This window comes from Leptopilina heterotoma, unplaced genomic scaffold (genome assembly GCF_015476425.1).
Source record: "Leptopilina heterotoma isolate Lh14 unplaced genomic scaffold, ASM1547642v1 Lhet_60, whole genome shotgun sequence".
NCBI classification, from domain to species: Eukaryota; Metazoa; Arthropoda; class Insecta; order Hymenoptera; family Figitidae; genus Leptopilina; species Leptopilina heterotoma.
The window spans coordinates 3,274,720-3,294,186 of NW_025111138.1; the positions used below are offsets into that span (position 1 = coordinate 3,274,720).

General features: G+C 22.4%; 1 protein-coding gene across 1 annotated transcript in view; it reads right to left on the minus strand.

Moving 5' to 3' along the window:
* LOC122509473 (S phase cyclin A-associated protein in the endoplasmic reticulum) overlaps positions 1–19,467 on the minus strand; it is a 76,872-nt gene that overhangs the window by 20,973 nt on the left and 36,432 nt on the right. Inside the window, exon 12 of the mRNA XM_043623590.1 lies at positions 3,144–3,573. Within this exon, the coding sequence (XP_043479525.1) occupies positions 3,144–3,573 (430 nt within the window). The remainder of the gene's footprint in view (positions 1–3,143; positions 3,574–19,467) is intronic.

Here is a 19,467-nt window from a genome sequence, read left to right on the forward strand (position 1 = left end):
GTAAATAGCAGTATCCAAGTGCGAAGCCTGTTTTAATAATAAATACTAAAACAAAATAAAATAGTATGAAAATTAAAATGAATAAATAATGTATTCAAACGCCTATCAATAAATTAAAATTTTCCAATTTCAAGAACATTTTGTATGAAAATCTCATATGAAATTCAAATCGAGAAATGCAAATTGAAATTGATTAATCGTGATTTTAATTTTACGTAACTTTTTTTTCTTTTTCTTTTTGACTGGACTTATATTCTTTATTGTATTTATAAAAAAAAAGAGGGGGAGGGTGGGCGAGGAGGAGGTCTGGCTTGCCAATGGAAACTACCCACGAGGGCGTGTCAATCCTCAAGGAAAGTAAACGAGTAAGACATGTCCGGAAGGGTTGACGTGTAAAAGCTTTTGCCGATAGGACGGCAAACGCCGGCTGAGTTCGTAATTGCTTGATTACGTTATTTCAGCGAGTTGGCCTCCTCCATTAATGTCTGTCTCACAATAAACGCAGTAAATTGTCTGCGATTTTCGATTCCACCTATTTGCATTGTCTTTAAATTGTTTCAACTAAAATTATTGAAAAACCTCTATTATATAGACAATAGTTGAAATAAAACAGAGTTACAAAATAAATGCTTAGAAAAAAAATGTTTAAAAATAAATTTTAGAAATTGTGAACACTTTTTGGAAATAATAATTAATATTAAATAATCTATATTAAAAATCGTTGTATTCCGGTAATCTACTGTTTGCAGTTTAAAGTTAGTTGCTGTTTGCTTTTTTGTTTCCTAACTTTTTGAAAAATTGTTCTTTTTGAACTGTTTTCAATTTTAAAATTAATTGAAATCATTGAATTCTTGTAAAGTATTTATAAAAAAATTTGAAAATAATTGAATTTTATGAAGAATTCAATAATTGTAATAAAATTCTTTAGTCAATTTATAACAAAAAATAAAAATCATCGTAAAAAGTTTTAATTATTTTGATATAAAATAAAAAAATTCTTATCAGAGGATTTCATTTATTTTTAATACAATTTTAATCAATTTCTCCAAAAATTTCAATTATTTAAAAAAAAAATCTTGTAAAAATTCTCCGAGAAAATTCAATTATTTTAAAAAATAATTAAATTTTTCACAAGAGTTCAATTATTTAAAAAACTTTTAATAAAATTCAATTCAAGAATTCAATTATTTTCATAAATAATTAAATTTTCGCTGGAATTCATTTATTTCAAATAGAATTTTAATTGAATTCCAGGGAAAATTTAATTATTTTTAAACAATTTTTTAAAATTCTTCGAAAGAATTCAATAATATCAATAAATTAGTAAATTTTTCACAGGATTTCACTTATTTTCAATACAATTATAATTAATTTCTTCGAAAATTTCAATTATTTTTAAAAATCTTGTAAAAATTCTCCGAGAAAATTCAATTATTTAAAAAAATAATTGAATTTTTCACAGGAATTTAATCATTTAAAAAACTTTTAATAAAATTCAATTCAAGAATTCAATTATTTTCATAAATAATTAAATTTTTGCTGGAATTCAATTATTTTAAATAGAATTTTAATTCAATTCCAGGGAAAATTAAATTATTTTTAAACAATTTTTTTAAATTCTTCGAAAGAATTCAATAATATTAATAAAATGTTAAATTTTTCATAGGAACTCAATTATTTTAAATACAATTTTAATTCAAAAATTCAATTATTTTCAGAAATAATTAAATTGTCAATGTACTGAAAAACATTGAATTCTTGTAAATTATTTATAAAAAAGTTTGAAAATAATTGAATTAATTTCAAGAATTTTATCAACATTCTTTTCAATAATTGAATTCATTCGAGAAAATGTAATTAAAATGGTATTGAAAATAATTTAATTATTGGCAAGATTTTCATTAAAATTCCTCAATATAATTGAATTGTTTTGAAAAATTTACATCAATTTTCTTGAAAACAATGAAGTTTTTTTAGAATAATTTTAATTGAAAATTTTGAAAATAATTGAAATTTACAAAGATTTATATTAAAAACTTTTGAGAACAATTAAATTGTTTAGAAAAATTTTATTACAATTTATAAAAATAATTGAACCTGTTGGAAAAATTTTATTAAAATTATCTTGACAATAATTGAATTTCTCAGAAGAATTTTATTATTTACAAAAATAATTTATTTCCTACCAAGAACTTTACAATTTATAAAAATAATTGAATTGTTTCGAAGAATTTTTTATCAGAATTGTTGAAAATAATTGAATTTTTGTTAAAACTCTTGAAAATAGTGGAATTTAATTATTTAAATAATATTTTCAATAATAATTGTATTCTTTCGGAAAATATTATTAAGTTTGTATGGAAAACAATGAAATTCCTCCGAAACATTTTATTATTTATGAAAATAATTTGAATTCCTTTGAAGATTTTTTATTATTTATGAAAATATTTTCATTCTTGCGAAGAATTTTTTTATTTATGCGAAAATAATTGAATTCTTGCAGAAGATTTTACAAATCATAAAAAATATTTAATTGTTTCGAAGAATTTTATCTGAATTTTTAAAAATAATTGAATTTGAAGAAATTTTATTAAAAATTTTGAAAATAATGATTTTTTTAAAAAGAATTTTATTCAAAATTGTTGAAAATAATTGAATTTTTATTAAAATTCTTGAAAATAATCGAATTTAATTAATATTTTTTAAAAATAATTGTATTTTTTCGAGAAATTTTATTAAAATTGTATTGAAAATAATTGAATTGCTCTAAAGAATTTTATTATTCATGAGAATAATGAAATTCTTACGTCAATAATATAATAATTATAATAATAATTGGAACATCGCGATCTGCGCGCTGGCACGCTTATAATTTGCTAATTATTAAATATTAATTAAATAATTATAATTATTTGAATCAATATTTTGTTGAAAATCTTGAAATTAATTGAATTTCTGTGAAGAATTTAAAAAAAATTGTATTGAAAATATTTTAATTCTCATAAAAGAATTTAAAGAAAATTTTTCAAAATATGTAATTGAATTCTGTTGAGAAATTTTATTGAAATTGTATTGAAAATAATTGAATGATTATATTTATATTTTTATTATTTTTTTTGCTCTTTTTTAGAAATATAATTTACCTGCAATTTTGCCAAGTCCAATTCGGCGATCGATCTGAGGAGTTTGAGTCCTTGAGTTGCGAGGGCTTTTGTGGAAGATGAAGGACCAATTTGATTCGGAGTTGGAGATGAGCCTTTCTGATTTTGTGAGGTGAGAGCAATGGCTGCATAAAGTGAGCCAACAGCACCAGCAGCTTCTGTGGAAACTAGGCAGCTTATAAGATGAGCTTCTGCGGCCGATTGTTCGGAACTGTTGATATTATTCTCTCCAGAATGAATGAGTTCCTCCTGCTTGCCAACTCGTTTCAAGTGACAACAAATTCGAGACATTAGGTCATAGGAGGCCAAAAGAAGAGGCGAATCTCGCTCTTGATCCAGAAAGAAGTCAGTCTCGATCAATGCTCGACTGTGACGTGACACGCGATCCACCAGACCACCCATCACCAGATACCTGTAAGTCAGAGGATTAGGGAAATATATTCAGATTCCAAGTTCCAATTTTATACATTTATATACACATATATATTCATTTATGTTTTTTTTCAAGCGCCTAAGATATATACACACACGATCATTAATTCACTGGATTTCATTCATGAGGTGTCAAATAATTGTCCTTCATGGCCCGTCAATTCACAGTTATTGTTTTTTTTTATTTATTTCTTCTTTCACTTGAGCAGTTTTCCGATTTTTTTTAATAAATCCGAGTCTTGAGTTTAACTCAATTCGATTTTTTTACGTTTTTCGCAGCGCATGAATAGGCCTTAGAATTCGTTCGATAGAATTTTAATTTCATCAAATTTTATTTAATAGAATTTTTTTATTCCGTCGATGAATGAATAAATAAAAAAGAACAATACAGAGTTGCCACAAGACAGGAAATTTAGAGAAAAGTCAGGGAAAGTAGAATTGGTTAGGAAAATCAAGGAAAAGTAAGAGATTTTTATTAAAAGTACTGGAAAAAATTAAATTTTTAGAATTCATAAGAAAATTCTGAATTTTTGTGTCTTTTTTGTTTGCCTCATAAATTAGGAAATTACCGCAAATTATAATAAAAAACCTTCAATTTTTTTTATTTCTGACAATAATTTCTTTTTAAATAACTTAATTCTTGAAGAACTATCATAAAATAATTATTTATAAATTATTTAATGAATAATTTTAGTTAAATATTTCAAAATTAATTAAATTTAAAAAGAGTTCCGTTTATAATTTCCATAAATAGATGAACTTAAAAAGGTTTTAATTTTAATTTTTATAAAATTCCAATCTTTAATTAATTTAATTAGAAATTTTAAAGAACTTTGATTTTTGAAAAATTTCAATACCTAATTCTAAAAACACTGAAAACAATTGAATTTTTGAGAAGTTACAAATGATTGCAGAAGTTCAATTATTTTCAAAAATAATAAAATTCATCGCACAAAATTCAAATATCTTCAAAATTTTTTAACAATTTTATTCTTGTCAAAAATTCCAATTGAGGAGCTGGATCGAAGAACCGGCTCTTCGATCGGACCGCACGCGCTAATATCAGTCGGGTGACAGTGAGCGCCTCTGGGCCACTCACTCCTACCCGACTGGTATAAGCGCGTGCGGTCCGAGCGAAGAGCCGGTTCTTCGATCCAGTTCCTCAATTATCTTCAAAAATAATAAAATTGTTCTCCGAAATTCAAATATTTTCCAAAATAAAAAAATTCATCGCAAAAATTCAATTATCTTGAAATTTTTTCAAAAATTTCAATTATCTTTACAAATAATAAAATTCTTTTCCGAAATTCAATTATTTTCAAAAATTTTAATAACATTTTTGGCAAAATTTCAATTTCTTTTTTTACAAATTTTATTCTTTAATATTTTATTACTTTTATAAATAATATAATACTTCACAGGATTTCAATTATTTTCAATACAATTTTAATAAAATGTCTTCAAAGAATTCAATTATTTTCAAAAATTTTGATAAAATTTGTTTATTAGATGTTAATTATTATAAATAAGTTTTTAATTAAATTTTTTGAAAGAATTGAATTATTTAAAAATATTTTGATGAAATTCTTTGAAATAATTCAATCATTTTTAGAAATTTTAATAAAATTCTTTGCAACAATTGAATTATTTTCATATAATCAAAAATAATTAAATTCTTCTCCTAAATTCAATTATTTAATAAAACTAATAAAATTCTTGGCAAAATTTCAATTATTTTCAAAAATTTTCCTCAATTTAATGATTTTGACAATATTTTTTATAATTATTTAATTATTTTCAAAAATAATTAAATTCTTCTCCTAAATTCAATTATTTTATAAAACTTTAATAAAATTCTTGGCAAAATTTCTATTATTTTCAAAAATTTTCCTCAATTTAATGATTTTTAGTATCTAAGTGTTTTAATAAAATTTTACAAACGAATTCCATTGTTTAAAAAAATTTTTAATAAAATTCTACGCAAACATTTAATTATTTTCATAAACTAGCCAAACTATCCGCGCGCAAGCGCGCGGGAATGTTGTATAGGGCTGCTTATTTTAAACAATTTAAAAAATTTTAAAGAAATAATTATTATAACCTAACAAAGAGATTTAACTAACTAAAATTCAAATAATTTCACTAAATGGTCTCAATTTAAATAGAATTTACATTACTATAGACTTAAACTATGGCTAGAACAATTACAATTAGTATCTGGGTCATCTTTTGCATTGCTTATTTTATAAAGCCATTTTAAATTAAATACTTTTTAAAGAAATAATAATTATTACACAATGAAAAAAGTTTTACTTGAAATAGCGATAAGTTTCTCTAGAATAACGAAAGTATTAATTGAAGCACTGAATAATTTTGCTACTAAAGTGAAATCTGTAGTTCATCCAGCTAAATATTTTTTGCCGTGCATAACGAAAAAAGAATTAAATTAACATCAGATTTTCTACATTAAAAAAAAACGAATTCAAATAGAAATTAATCATTTTACAACTTAACCAAATTCACCCCAGAAATCACTGAATTCGATAATTTAGAAGAAAGTCAGACAAAAGCAGGGTTCCTACAGAATCTGGAAATCATGGAAATCATGAAAATGGTATGGAATTTTTAAAAGGCTTCTGGAAATCAGGGAAATCATGGAAAAGGCCTGTAATTTTTAAAAAATTCTAAAGTTTTTCAGTTTTCCATTTTTTCTCTTGAATAAAAATTCAAATAATAATAAAGCTAAATGGTATAAAAGAGAAAAAAAATGTTAAATTTTTTTAAGAAATTCAATTTTTCGGATTTTTGATAATTTTTTATTTTTTTCCAAAGAGTCGAGACAATTTAATAATAAGTAAAGTATTTTCCAAAAGCACAAAAATAATGAAGCTAAATCCTATAAAAGAGAGGAAAAAATGTTGAATTTTAAGAAAATCGGATTTTTGAATTTTTTCGAATTTTTGATAATTTTAGATTATTTACCAAAGAGTCGAAACTATTAAATAAGTAAAGTATTTTTCAAAAGCACAAAAATAATAAAGCTAAATTCTATAAAAGAGAGGAAAAAATGTTGAATTTTAAGAAATTCGGATTTTTGAATTTTTGATAATTTTCGATAATTTTAGATTTTTTACCAAAGAGTCGAGACTATTAAATAAGTAAAGTATTTTCCAAAAGCACAAAAATAATGAAGCTAAATCCCATTAAGGAGAGGAAAAAATGTTGAATTTTAAAAAAATCAGATTTTTGAATTTTTTCGAATTTTTGATAATTTTAGATTTTTTACTAAAGAGTCGAACTATTAAAAAAGTAAAGTATTTTCCAAAAGCACAAAAATAATGAAGCTAAATCCCATTAAGGAGAGGAATAATTTTGAATTTTAAGAAAAACGTATTTTTGAAATTTCTTGAATTTTTGATAATTTTAGATTTTTTACTAAAGAGTCGAGACAATTTAATAATAAGTAAAGTATTTTCCAGAAGCACAAAAATAATGAAGCAAAATCCTATAAAAGAGAGAAAAAAATGTTGAATTTTAAGAAATTCAGATTTTTGAATTTTTGATAATTTTCGATAATTTTAGATTTTTTACCAAAGAGTCGAGACAATTTAATAAGTAAAGTATTTTCCAAAAGCACAAAAATAATAAAGCTAAATTCTATAAAAGAGAGGAAAAAATGTTGAATTTTATTTAATTCGGATTTTTGAATTTTTGATAATTTTCGATAATTTTAGATTTTTTACCAAAGAGTCGAGACTATTAAATAAGTAAAGTATTTTCCAAAAGCACAAAAATAATTAAGCTAAATCCCATTAAGGAGAGGAAAAAATGTTAAATTTTAAGAAAAACGGATTTTTGAAATTTTTCGAATTTTTGATTTTTTACCAAAGAGTCGAGACAATTTAATAAGTGAAGTATTTTCCAAAAGCACAAAAATAATGAAGCTAAATCCTATAAAAAAGAGAAAAAAATGTTGAATTTTAAGAAATTCGGATTTTTGAATTTTTGATAATTTTCGATAATTTTAGATTTTTTACTAAAGAGTCGAGACAATTTAATAAGTAAAGTATTTTCCAAAAGCACAAAAATAATGAAGCTAAATCCTATAAAAGAGAGAAAAAAATGTTGAATTTTAAGAAATTCAGATTTTTGAATTTTTGATAATTTTCATTAATTTTAGATTTTTTACCAAAGAGTCGAGACAATTTAATAAGTAAAGTATTTTCCAAAAGCACAAAAATAATAAAGCTAAATTCTATAAAAGAGAGGAAAAAATGTTGAATTTTAAGAAAAACGGATTTTTGAATTTTTTCGAATTTTTGATAATTTTAGATTTTTTACCAAAGAGTCGGGAGTATTAAATAAGTAAAGTATTTTCCAAAAGCACAAAAATAATAAAGCTAAATCCCATTAAGGAGAGGAAAAAATGTTGAATTTTAAGAAAAACGGATTTTTGAATTTTTTCGAATTTTTGATAATTTTAGATTTTTGACCAAAGAGTCGAGAGTATTAAATAAGTATAGTATTTTCCAAAAGCACAAAAATAATGAAGCTAAATCCCATAAAAGAGAAGAAAAAATGTTGAATTTTAAGAAAAACGTATTTTTGAAATTTTTCGAATTTTTGATAATTTTAGATTTTTTACCAAAGATTCGAGACAATTTAATAAGTAAAGTATTTTCCAAAAGCACAAAAATAATGAAGCTAAATCCCATAAAAGAGAAGAAAAAATGTTGAATTTTAAGAAAAACGTATTTTTGAAATTTTTCGAATTTTTGATAATTTTGGATTTTTTACCAAAGATTCGAGACAATTTAATAAGTAAAGTATTTTCCAAAAGCTCAAAAATAATGAAGCTAAATCCCATAAAAGAGAGGAAAAAATGTTTAATTTTAAGAAATTCGGATTTTTGAATTTTTTCGAATTTTTTCGAATTTTAGATTTTTTACCAAAGTGTCGAGAGTATTAAATAAGTAAAGTATTTTCCAAAAGCACAAAAATAATAAAGCTAAATCCCATAAAAGAGAGGAAAAAATGTTGAATTTTATTTAATTCGGATTTTTGAATTTTTGATAATTTTCGATAATTTTAGATTTTTTACCAAAGAGTCGAGACTATTAAATAAGTAAAGTATTTTCCAAAAGCACAAAAATAATTAAGCTAAATCCCATTAAGGAGAGGAAAAAATGTTAAATTTTAAGAAAAACGGATTTTTGAATTTTTGATAATTTTCGATAATTTTAGATTTTTTACCAAAGAGTCGAGACAATTTAATAAGTAAAGTATTTTCCAAAAGCACAAAAATAATAAAGCTAAATTCTATAAAAGAGAGGAAAAAATGTTGAATTTTATTTAATTCGGATTTTTGAATTTTTGATAATTTTCGATAATTTTAGATTTTTTACCAAAGAGTCGAGACAATTTAATAAGTAAAGTATTTTCCAAAAGCACAAAAATAATGAAGCTAAATCCTATAAAAGAGAGAAAAAAATGTTGAATTTTAAGAAATTCAGATTTTTGAATTTTTGATAATTTTCATTAATTTTAGATTTTTTACCAAAGAGTCGAGACAATTTAATAAGTAAAGTATTTTCCAAAAGCACAAAAATAATAAAGCTAAATTCTATAAAAGAGAGGAAAAAATGTTGAATTTTAAGAAAAACGGATTTTTGAATTTTTTCGAATTTTTGATAATTTTAGATTTTTTACCAAAGAGTCGGGAGTATTAAATAAGTAAAGTATTTTCCAAAAGCACAAAAATAATGAAGCTAAATCCCATAAAAGAGAGGAAAAAATGTTGAATTTTAAGAAAAACGTATTTTTTAAATTTTTCGAATTTTTGATAATTTTGGATTTTTTACCAAAGATTCGAGACAATTTAATAAGTAAAGTATTTTCCAAAAGCTCAAAAATAATGAAGCTAAATCCCATAAAAGAGAGGAAAAAATGTTTAATTTTAAGAAATTCGGATTTTTGAATTTTTTCGAATTTTTGATAATTTTAGATTTTTTACCAAAGTGTCGAGAGTATTAAATAAGTAAAGTATTTTCCAAAAGCACAAAAATAATAAAGCTAAATCCCATAAAAGAGAGGAAAAAATGTTGAATTTTAAGAATAACGGATTTTTGAAATTTTTTGAATTTTTGATAATTTTAGATTTTTTACCAAAGAGTCGAGACAATTTAATAAGTAAAGTATTTTCCACATTAAAAAGTTTGACATTAAAAAATATATAAAAAATGCCAATACTTAACCCAAAAAATTAAATTTTCAAAACAAACAAATGAATGCAGATAATTTGCTAACGGAAAGGAAACTTACGATTATTTTCATAAATAATAAAAATTTCACAGGAATTCAATTATTTTCAGAAATTTTAATAAATTTCTTTGTTAAATTCAATTATTGTCATAAATAACAATATTCCTCACAAGCGAATTCAATTATTTTCAAAAATAATAGTATTCTTCACAGAAGTCCAAAATTTTTTTAAATTCTCGTTAAGTTTTTAATTAGGTATCTTGAAAAATACAACATTTCTTCTTAGAAATTCAATGATTTTCAGGAATTTTAATAAAATTTAATTATTTTCATAAATAACAATATTCATCACAAGAATTCAATTAATTTTAAAAGAAATAAAATTCTTCGCAGAAGTTCAAAATCATTTATTTTTTTTTATTTTTGTATCTAAATTATTACATTCTCGTGGAATTTTCTAATAAAAATTGATTCAAAAATGAATTTTAGTTAAAATTTTAGATAATAATTGAATATTAAATGCGTTACAGCATGAATTTATAGAAATAATTAAATTTTGAAAAGTTTTCAAATTAAAATCTTTGAAAATCTGAGTATAACATACTTTTAACTAAGAATTCTGTAGAATTAATTTTTTTTTTTTAAAAAGTTTAATTGAACTATGTTTGAAATTATTTGTAAAAAAAATTATTGTAAAATGTGAAGAAATCGATCACTTCGAGTCGAAGACTTAGAGTGATCGTTTTCTTCACAAAAATATTTATATTCTTAGAAGTTGTTTATTTTCAATTTATTTAAAAATGAAGTTATTGATGTTTTCGAATGATTTTACAATTAAAAAAATTCGTAAATAAATGTAATAGAACACTTTTTTGCCCATCTAATACTTTTATAGTGAATCAGAATATTCTTTAGGGTTTGGGAAAAGTCAGGAAAAATCAAAATTAAATTTTTGTGGAAACTCTGGTTTAATTCACATGATTCGAATTTTCTGTCTTTTTTCGCAGCACATCAATATGCCTTAGAATTCGTTCGATAGAATTTTAATTTCATGAAATTTAATTTAAGAGAATTTTTTTATTCCTTCGATGAATGAATGAATGAATAAATATAAAAAGAAGAATAATTTCAGTGAAATATTTATTGATTCAAGTCAATTGTGATTGAATGTGTAACATATGTTTGAGCATTTCTTTTTTTTTTTGCTTCGCAATGTTTTTGTGTTGCAGGAGAAATTTTAAATGAAATTGAATAATGTTTGTAAGACTTTTATTTATAAATACTTGTGTGTATTGCAAGCACGCACTTGATCTGAATGATGTGAAGCTGACAGGCTGTGAAATGTGCATATGGGAGAGAAGAGAGAAACTATTGCTTAAGGGATAGCATGTGTGACGGCGTAACACGAGAGGATTATAACATCAGTGGGTAATTCTGCATAGAGAGAGAAAGAGGGAGTAAAAAAGTGAAAAAGACAGAAGTTGAGCGCGATGCTCATTCTATCGGGTTTGTTATTCATATACAAAAACATATATACACGTATGAAATTATATATGTATTGATGTTGTCTTTCTCGACCCCCCTAACTTCTCTCCACTAGTTTTGGAGCCCCACGTCCCGACTACTGTACTCTGGCCGGGTATAGTGCCCGACAGAGTACTAAGGGTGCGTGCTGTCAGTGCGTATTATCGCCACCCCCTTTTATAACCTTGTATGTGAATTTACGCCTGTGCCCCAATACAAACACAAAATTTCAATGTGTAAAGTGTAAAGCATAGTTCCAAAGTTGGATATCTACAAAGGAAGACCAACTGTCGTGCCTAATCATAACTAGCCGGCTATCTTCGTGTCATCTTTATTTACAAAAATTTCATTCATTTATATGTATTAAATTCAGAAATGTTCTGTTTATTGAATTATAGAATTAATCAAGTAAATTATTACTCGAAAAAAATTATTCGAGTCAATTATTACTTGATTAATTTTAATTTTTAGTTTTTTAGTCGCATGGAAAATAGAATCATCCAGAGTAGACACTGAAAACTATATATTTATCGAATTGGAATTTGAATTTATCGAAAAGGGAAAAAAATAACTAATACAGGTTTCGCACTCAATTAAAGAGTATTATTCTGAATAATTTCAATTCTAAATTTTTGGAAAACTTAATTATATTCCAAATTTTTGTTTAAAATTCTTAAAAAATATACGATATAAAATTTATTTCAATAAAATTTGACAAAATTTACAATTGTTTGAAAAGTTTGCTTTTCTAAATTAAATTCATAAAAACTTAAATCATTTTTGTTAAATTTCTTTTCTAAAAATTACAATTGCAATTCTTTTAAAATACAATTATTTTTTCAAAATTTTTAAATAAAATTATCCAAAATTTTAATAATTTTGTAGAAAAATATTAAATTAAAAATTTTTAAACATAAAAATTGCAATGTTCTTATAACTTTTCAGCAATTTAAAATTTTCAAAGATTATAATTTAAAAATAATTCCAAATTTAATTATTTCAAAAAAATCCTACTTTAACGCTTCTGTTATTCAATTTATTATTTTCCAAAATTTGAACATAAATTTTTTTTAAATCAATTTTTATCAAAAACTTCTAAGAGAATTCAATTATTTTCAAAAATGTTCAAAAAAAAAAATTTTTAAGAATTCAATTATTTATTTCAATTTTAACTAAATTCTTAGAAAGTATTTAAATTTTGTTGCAAACAATTAAATTATTTTCATAAATAAAGAAAATTATTTTAAAGAATTCTATTATTTTCACAATTAATAAAATTCTTTACAGGAATTCAATTATTTTCACAATCAATAAAATTCTCCGCATGTATTTAATTATTATTTTTAAAAATTGTAATAAAATTCTTTGACAGAATTCAATTATTTTTTAAAATTTTAATAAAATTTTTCATAGAAATTCAATTATTCTCAAAAATTTTTATCTAATTCTTCTTAAGAATTCAATTATTTTCAATCCAAATATTAATAAAATTTCTCGAAAGGTTTCAATTCTTTAAAAAAAAATTGTAATAAAATTTTTTATAAAAATTCAATTATCTTTATTAGCATCTTTATAAAATTTCCCCAAAGAATATTCAATTATTTCCAAAAAAATTTAATACAATTTAATAATAAAATTATTAATTACAATTATTACTAAAATTGATTATATACAAAAAAGAAAAGAAGTTCTTCGAAAGAATTCAATTATTTTCAATATAATTTTAATAAAATTTCTTTAAAAAAATTTAATTTTTTTTAACAGTTTCAAGAAACTTTTTCGCATGAATTTAATTATATTAAAATTTTTTGATTAAATTCTTTGCAAGAATTAAATGACTTTCAATACATTAGTTTATAAATTTAAGTATTGAAAATGATTGAATACTTGTGAAGAATTTTATAAAAAAAAACTTGAAAATAATTGAATTCCTTCGAAGAATTTGCTTAAAACTATTAAAAATAATTGAATTATCCAGGAAAAATTTATTAAAATTGTATTGAAAATAGTTGAATTCCTGAGAAGAATTGTATTATTTATTAAAATAATTGAATTTTTTCAAAGAATTTTACTATTTATAAAATTGCTTCGAAAATTATATTGAAAATAATTGAATTTTAGCGAAGAATTTTATAAAAAAAACTTGAAAATAATTGAATTTCTTCGAAGAATTTGATTAAAATTAAAAATGATGAATTGAATTCAAATTGTTTTTTAAAATTCACTTTAAATTATTATTTTTTCGAAACATTCAAATCAGAAATTTATATTGAAAGTCAGGAAGAAATTTTTTTTTTTTTTTATTGAATAACAACTAATGAGTTACGGCGTAACTTTGCGGAGAGTGAAAAGAAAAATATTAAAATATAATTTTATTAGGGGTAATTTTCTGTGAATATATGTCAGATCGTATTATCAGGATGAACAATCGTCGAGCGGAACGAATTCGTGTTGTCTGGTTGGAATATTACTCCAAATGACACGAGTTCGAAAACTCCCCTTCGAAATATTATTCATGTTATTATACGGTATTGGGGCGCCACACGTAATCTTATATCTCATTGAGGAAAGTGGTCTAAGTATGATTCAAGTATTCTAATCCAAAAGCCGTGTGCATCCCGTTGCATTTATTTAGCGAATTTATTTAATCCCGGACCTATCATCACAAATGTGCGATACCCTATTTTCGTTCGTGTTCATCCATTGTATTTCTTACTTCGTTTGCGAACAAGTGAAACTGAAGCTTAAGTGTTTATTTTTGATATTAACAATAATCGATTTATATGTCTTCATTTAAATTTCAATGAGTTGTGTGGTGTGACTTGACAGAAAACTAAATTATTCACGCAGTTACGAAAATTATTATATAGTCGAATATTACATTACATTAAAGAAGGAAATTTTGTCTTGACTTTTAAAAAGAAGAAATTATTTTCAGTAAAATATTTTTAAAAATTTTAATTAAATTCTTCAAAAGAATTCAATTATTTTCACAAATAATAAAATTCTTCGCAACATTTCAATTATTTTTAAAATTTGAATAAAATTTCTTGGAAAAATTCAATGATTTTCAAAAATTTAAATAAAATTTTTTGCAGAAATTCAATTATTTTCGGAAAGTTTAAAAAAATTTTTTAAAGAATTGAATTATTTTTATAAATAATAAAATTATTTTAAAGAATTCAATTATTTTTAAAAATTTTAATTATATTCTTTGAAAAAATACAATGATTTTCAAAAATTTAAATAAAATAAAATTTATTAAATTAGAATAAAAATTTTTTTTTCAATTTATAATTCTTTTTTTGAAAAAGAGTATAACTAAATCTTCCAAAATGTTTTCAAATTAATTTACGTTTCTTTTTGTTTTTGTTTCAGGTTTCGTCAAAATTAGTTCCAATATTTTAGAGCTATTACACAAATATATCTTCAAAAGTCGAGGAATTTTGTCCAAAAAAAGAAATAAGTTAGTACACAAATATATCTTCAAAAGTCAAGGAATTTAGGGCAAAAAAGAAATTAATTTCCTGAAATTTATAACATTTCTTTTTTGGAAATATATTTTGGAAAGGAATAAAAGATTTACACAAAAAAAGAAAACAACGTAATTTTCTAATAGAACTAATAAAATGAATTCAATTTTTTGCTTAAATTTTTATTATAATGTTTGAAATCATTTGAATTGATTAGAACATTTACTAATCAAATTTAAATTGATTCGAGGAATTTAATTTAAAATTTTATTCAAAATAATTGAATTCTTTTAAAGAATTTTATTATTTATAAAAATAATAAAAGAAGAAAATTTATTAAAAAATTTTGTAATTAATTCAATTTCTCAGAAGAATTTTATTAAAAATTTTAAGTATCATTAAATTCTTTAGAAAAATTAAATTAAAATTGTATCTATATTGAAATAATTGAATTATTTTGAAGAATTTTATTATTTATGTAATTGTTTCAAGAAATTTTATTACAATTTTTTCAATTAATTGAATTTCTCAGAAGAATTTTATTAAAAATTTTAAATATATTATTAAATTCTTTCGAAGAATTATATTAAAATCTTTCAAAATAATTGAATTTTTTCTTTATTTCAATTTTTTTGAAATTAATTGAATTCATGTGAAGTATTTTGTTATTTATAAAAGTAAAAATAAAAAAAATAAATTGAATTCTCGCAAAGAATTTTATTAAAATTTGTGAAAATAATAAATTAGAATAAATTAGAATTAATTATAAATAATTAGTTAATTAGTTTGTATCTTAATTTTTATAATTTTGAATCTGAAATATCTTCAAAAGTCAAGGAATTTAGGACAAGAAAGAAATGTTATAAATTTCAGAATATTAAATAATTTTCTGAAATTTATAATATTTAACTTTTTTGGAAATATATTTTGGAAAGGAATAAAAGAAGTGCACAAAAAAAGAAAAGAATTCTCTTTAATGGAACTAATAATGGTAAAACGACAATGTAACAGAGAAAATAGAGAACCTAATTCGAAGTTAATAATTAGGATTACTCCCGCGACTTAATTTGGGATTTAAATCTATTTAACCTTTACGAATGCGCGAGCAGAGTGAATGCGCGAAATCGTATGAGGCGCACTGAATGGCAGGGGACAATAAAGTATAAAACTTGAAGTCCCTATATATAGCTTCAACTCCGCATAGATAAAGATATGCACCCCTATGGGATGCTATGAAATAATCATATGGTTAGCTAATGGTGACCCAGGGGTAGTGATTGCCAGTCCAGGCGTGGATTCCCTTCTGCGTATATACAAGGGGCTTGGATACGGCAGTAATAAATAAATTCAATGTATTTGCTCCAACCCCCACAAACATTCAATGATAGATCGCAATCTTGACCCAAGCCGACAGCGATGCTGCACTTGTGCAGACACACCAACTTCCGATTTCCGACTGTCAACTGTTTTTTCCCAACTTTTTCTATATATGACTTTTTTTCTTTTTCCAACTCAGATTTCTGTATTTTCTCTTTCCGTATTTTCACTCCCAACAATTTTTTAAAGTATATTTATATATTTTTTTAATGTAGAAAGAGGTTCATCAAAATATAAACCATTAAAGTAAGGAAATTTTATCCAAAGTATTAAAAAAATATCAAATTATTGAAAATCTTAAATAGTCTATGAATTTTCTTTTCCAAATTAAAAAAAAAATTCCATAAGTAGAGTTAAATTTGTAATTTATAAAAATAATTAATTATTTTGTCACTTATTATTGTATTTAAATAATTGAATTTTCGTTGAACTTTTTTTGATAACAATTAATTTAAAAAAGAATATTTCCATTTCAAATTTTTAAAAATATTGGAAGAATTGCAGTTCTAATTTTTAGAAATAATTATAATTTAAAAAGGTTTTATATTGAAAGTATTTTGAAATTTTAATTCCTGTTGGAAAAATGAATAACAATAACTATTCAAATATTTATTGAACAAAATTTAATGAAATTTAAAAAATTTCATTTAGACTGGAAAAATGTAAAAAATCATTACTAAAATTTTTTTAAAATAGTAAAATTCCCGAAAATAATATTAAAACATTGAAAAAAAGGAATTTTTCTCAAATTTCAATAAAATAAATTTTATATTTCACAGAATTTTATTTCCACTTTAAAAAATTATTTTTAATTTATTTTTGTATTTTCTGAAAGAAATGTAACTAAAAATTTGGAAAATAATGAAATTTTACAAAAAATTTTGTATTTAAATAATTCAATATTTGGTGAATTCTAATAAGAATTGATTTCAAAAAGAATATCATTTAAAATTTTTAATTTAAATAAATAAACAAATTATTTTTCAAAATTTTAACTAAAATTCGTTTTTAAATCAATTCTTATTAGAAATCAACGATAATTGAATTATTTAAATACAAAAATGTGTGTAAAATTTAATTATTGTCCAAATTTCTAGTTACAATTCTTCGAAAAATACAATAATATTTCAAAATAATTTAAAAAGAAGCATTATTATTTAAAATTTCAATTAAAATAAATAATAAGTTTTTAAACATTTGTTTGACAAAAATTATTTAAGTTTTGAGTAATTTAATTTAGAAATTGTTAAAAAATGTAAGAAATCGTAATTAACATTTTTTTAAAATAGTAAAATTCACGAAAATAATTTTAAAAAATTGAAAAAAAGGAATTTTTCTTAAATTTTACTAAAATAAATTTTATATTTCACGCAGAATTTTATTTTCACTTCAAAAAATTATTTTTAATTTATTATTGTATTTTTTTGAAAGAATTGTAACTAAAAATTTGGAAAATAATTAAATTTTACAAAAATCTTTGTATTTAAATATTTCAATTAAATTAATTAAACTGAATTCAATTTTACTAACTTTGATTTTATGTAAAAAATACATTTCTTCATAGAGACAAATAATAAAATTTTTCGCAGAAATTTAAGTATTTAGGTACCTAATGCAATTTTAATGGAATTTTTTCGAAAAAATTCAGCTATTTTCAAAAAATTGACCCCTTTTAAATTTTGAATTTCCTAAAAACAGGTAGATTTTTAAATTCTTGCGTAATTTTGCAGAAACAAAATTTTTTTTATATCGAAAGTCATAATTTTCAAAATAAACAATTACATAAAATTTTATTAAAATTTTTGAAATTATTTAAATTGTTAGAAAGCATTTTATTAAAACTTTCAAAAATTATTCAATTCTTTCAAACGAAATTTAATTAAAATTGAAAATTTTTAAATTATTATAAGTTATTTATTTTACTATTTATGAAAATAGTTGAATTGTTTCTAAGATCTTTACTAACATTTTTGACAATCAATGAATTTCAAAGAAGAATTGCATTTTTTTTAAGAAAATAATTAAATTCTGTCGATAAATTTTATTATATAATTTTTCAATTTATTTAAATTCTTTGGAAGATTTTTGTTAAAATTTTTTTAAATATTTAAATTTATTCGAGGAATGTAATTAACAATAATAATTGTATTATTTTAAAGAATTTTATTATTTATTAAAATAATTGAACTGTTTTACAGAGTTTTTAATAAAATTTTTGAAAATAATTGAATTCTATCGAGGAATATTAATTATAATTATTGTATAGAAAATAATTCAATTGTTATGAAAAATATTATCAAAATTTCAATTTTTTGCATAAATTTTTATTACAATGTTTGAAATCATTTAAATTGATTGGAACATGCTTAATCAAATTTAATTTCATTCGAGAAATTTAATTTTAAATTGTATTGGAAATAATGGAATTATTTTGAAGAATTTTATTAATTTATATAAAAATAATTTAATTATTTCAAGAAATTTTATTACAATTTTTGCAATTAATTGAATTTTAATGAAAATTTTAAATATTATCAAATTCTTTTGAAGAAATATGTTAACATTAAATTGCATTGAAAATAATTGAATTTCTGCGAGGAATTTTGTGAAAATAAATTTTTAATTTGAATATTAATTTATTTATTTTTCTAATTCCATTTCTTTTAACCTGAGTGTTGAGCTAGAAAAATTTCACTTTGAATTCTACTTCATTCTAAATCTTGTATTTGACTTTGAATATCGTATTTTTTAGATCTTCATTTATAATTGCCAGAGGCGGTACAACTTTTCAGCTCTCACAATGGATTTTTTAATTATATTATATCCAGAGAGTAATCTCCGATTATCTCAGTACTTCTATTCATCAAGAAGCGAGAGCCATATTATAATGGCGCCGATATCGGTTGAGAGGAAGATGACACCTCTCAGAATATGTACTTCCTGAAACGATTGGGGTTGAATTTTGGGAGAGGGTGGAATCTTATTTTAGGGGGAGAGATAGATAGAGAGAGAGGACACTTGTCACTCGCAGACGGGGGGTCGATTACAGGGGTGGATTCAGGGACGACTCTGTAAATATTGTAACAAGTGTGCCGTCGCCACACTCAACGTGCTTCTGTATTTTCCTCCCCAACAATCGATATCGAAACTCCAAAGTCCTAGACAAAATAAAAATGAAAGTGACAGCTCTCTCCTGTCAGTCCTCGATGTCAATTTCACTGCTTCGCCTCTGTACAATC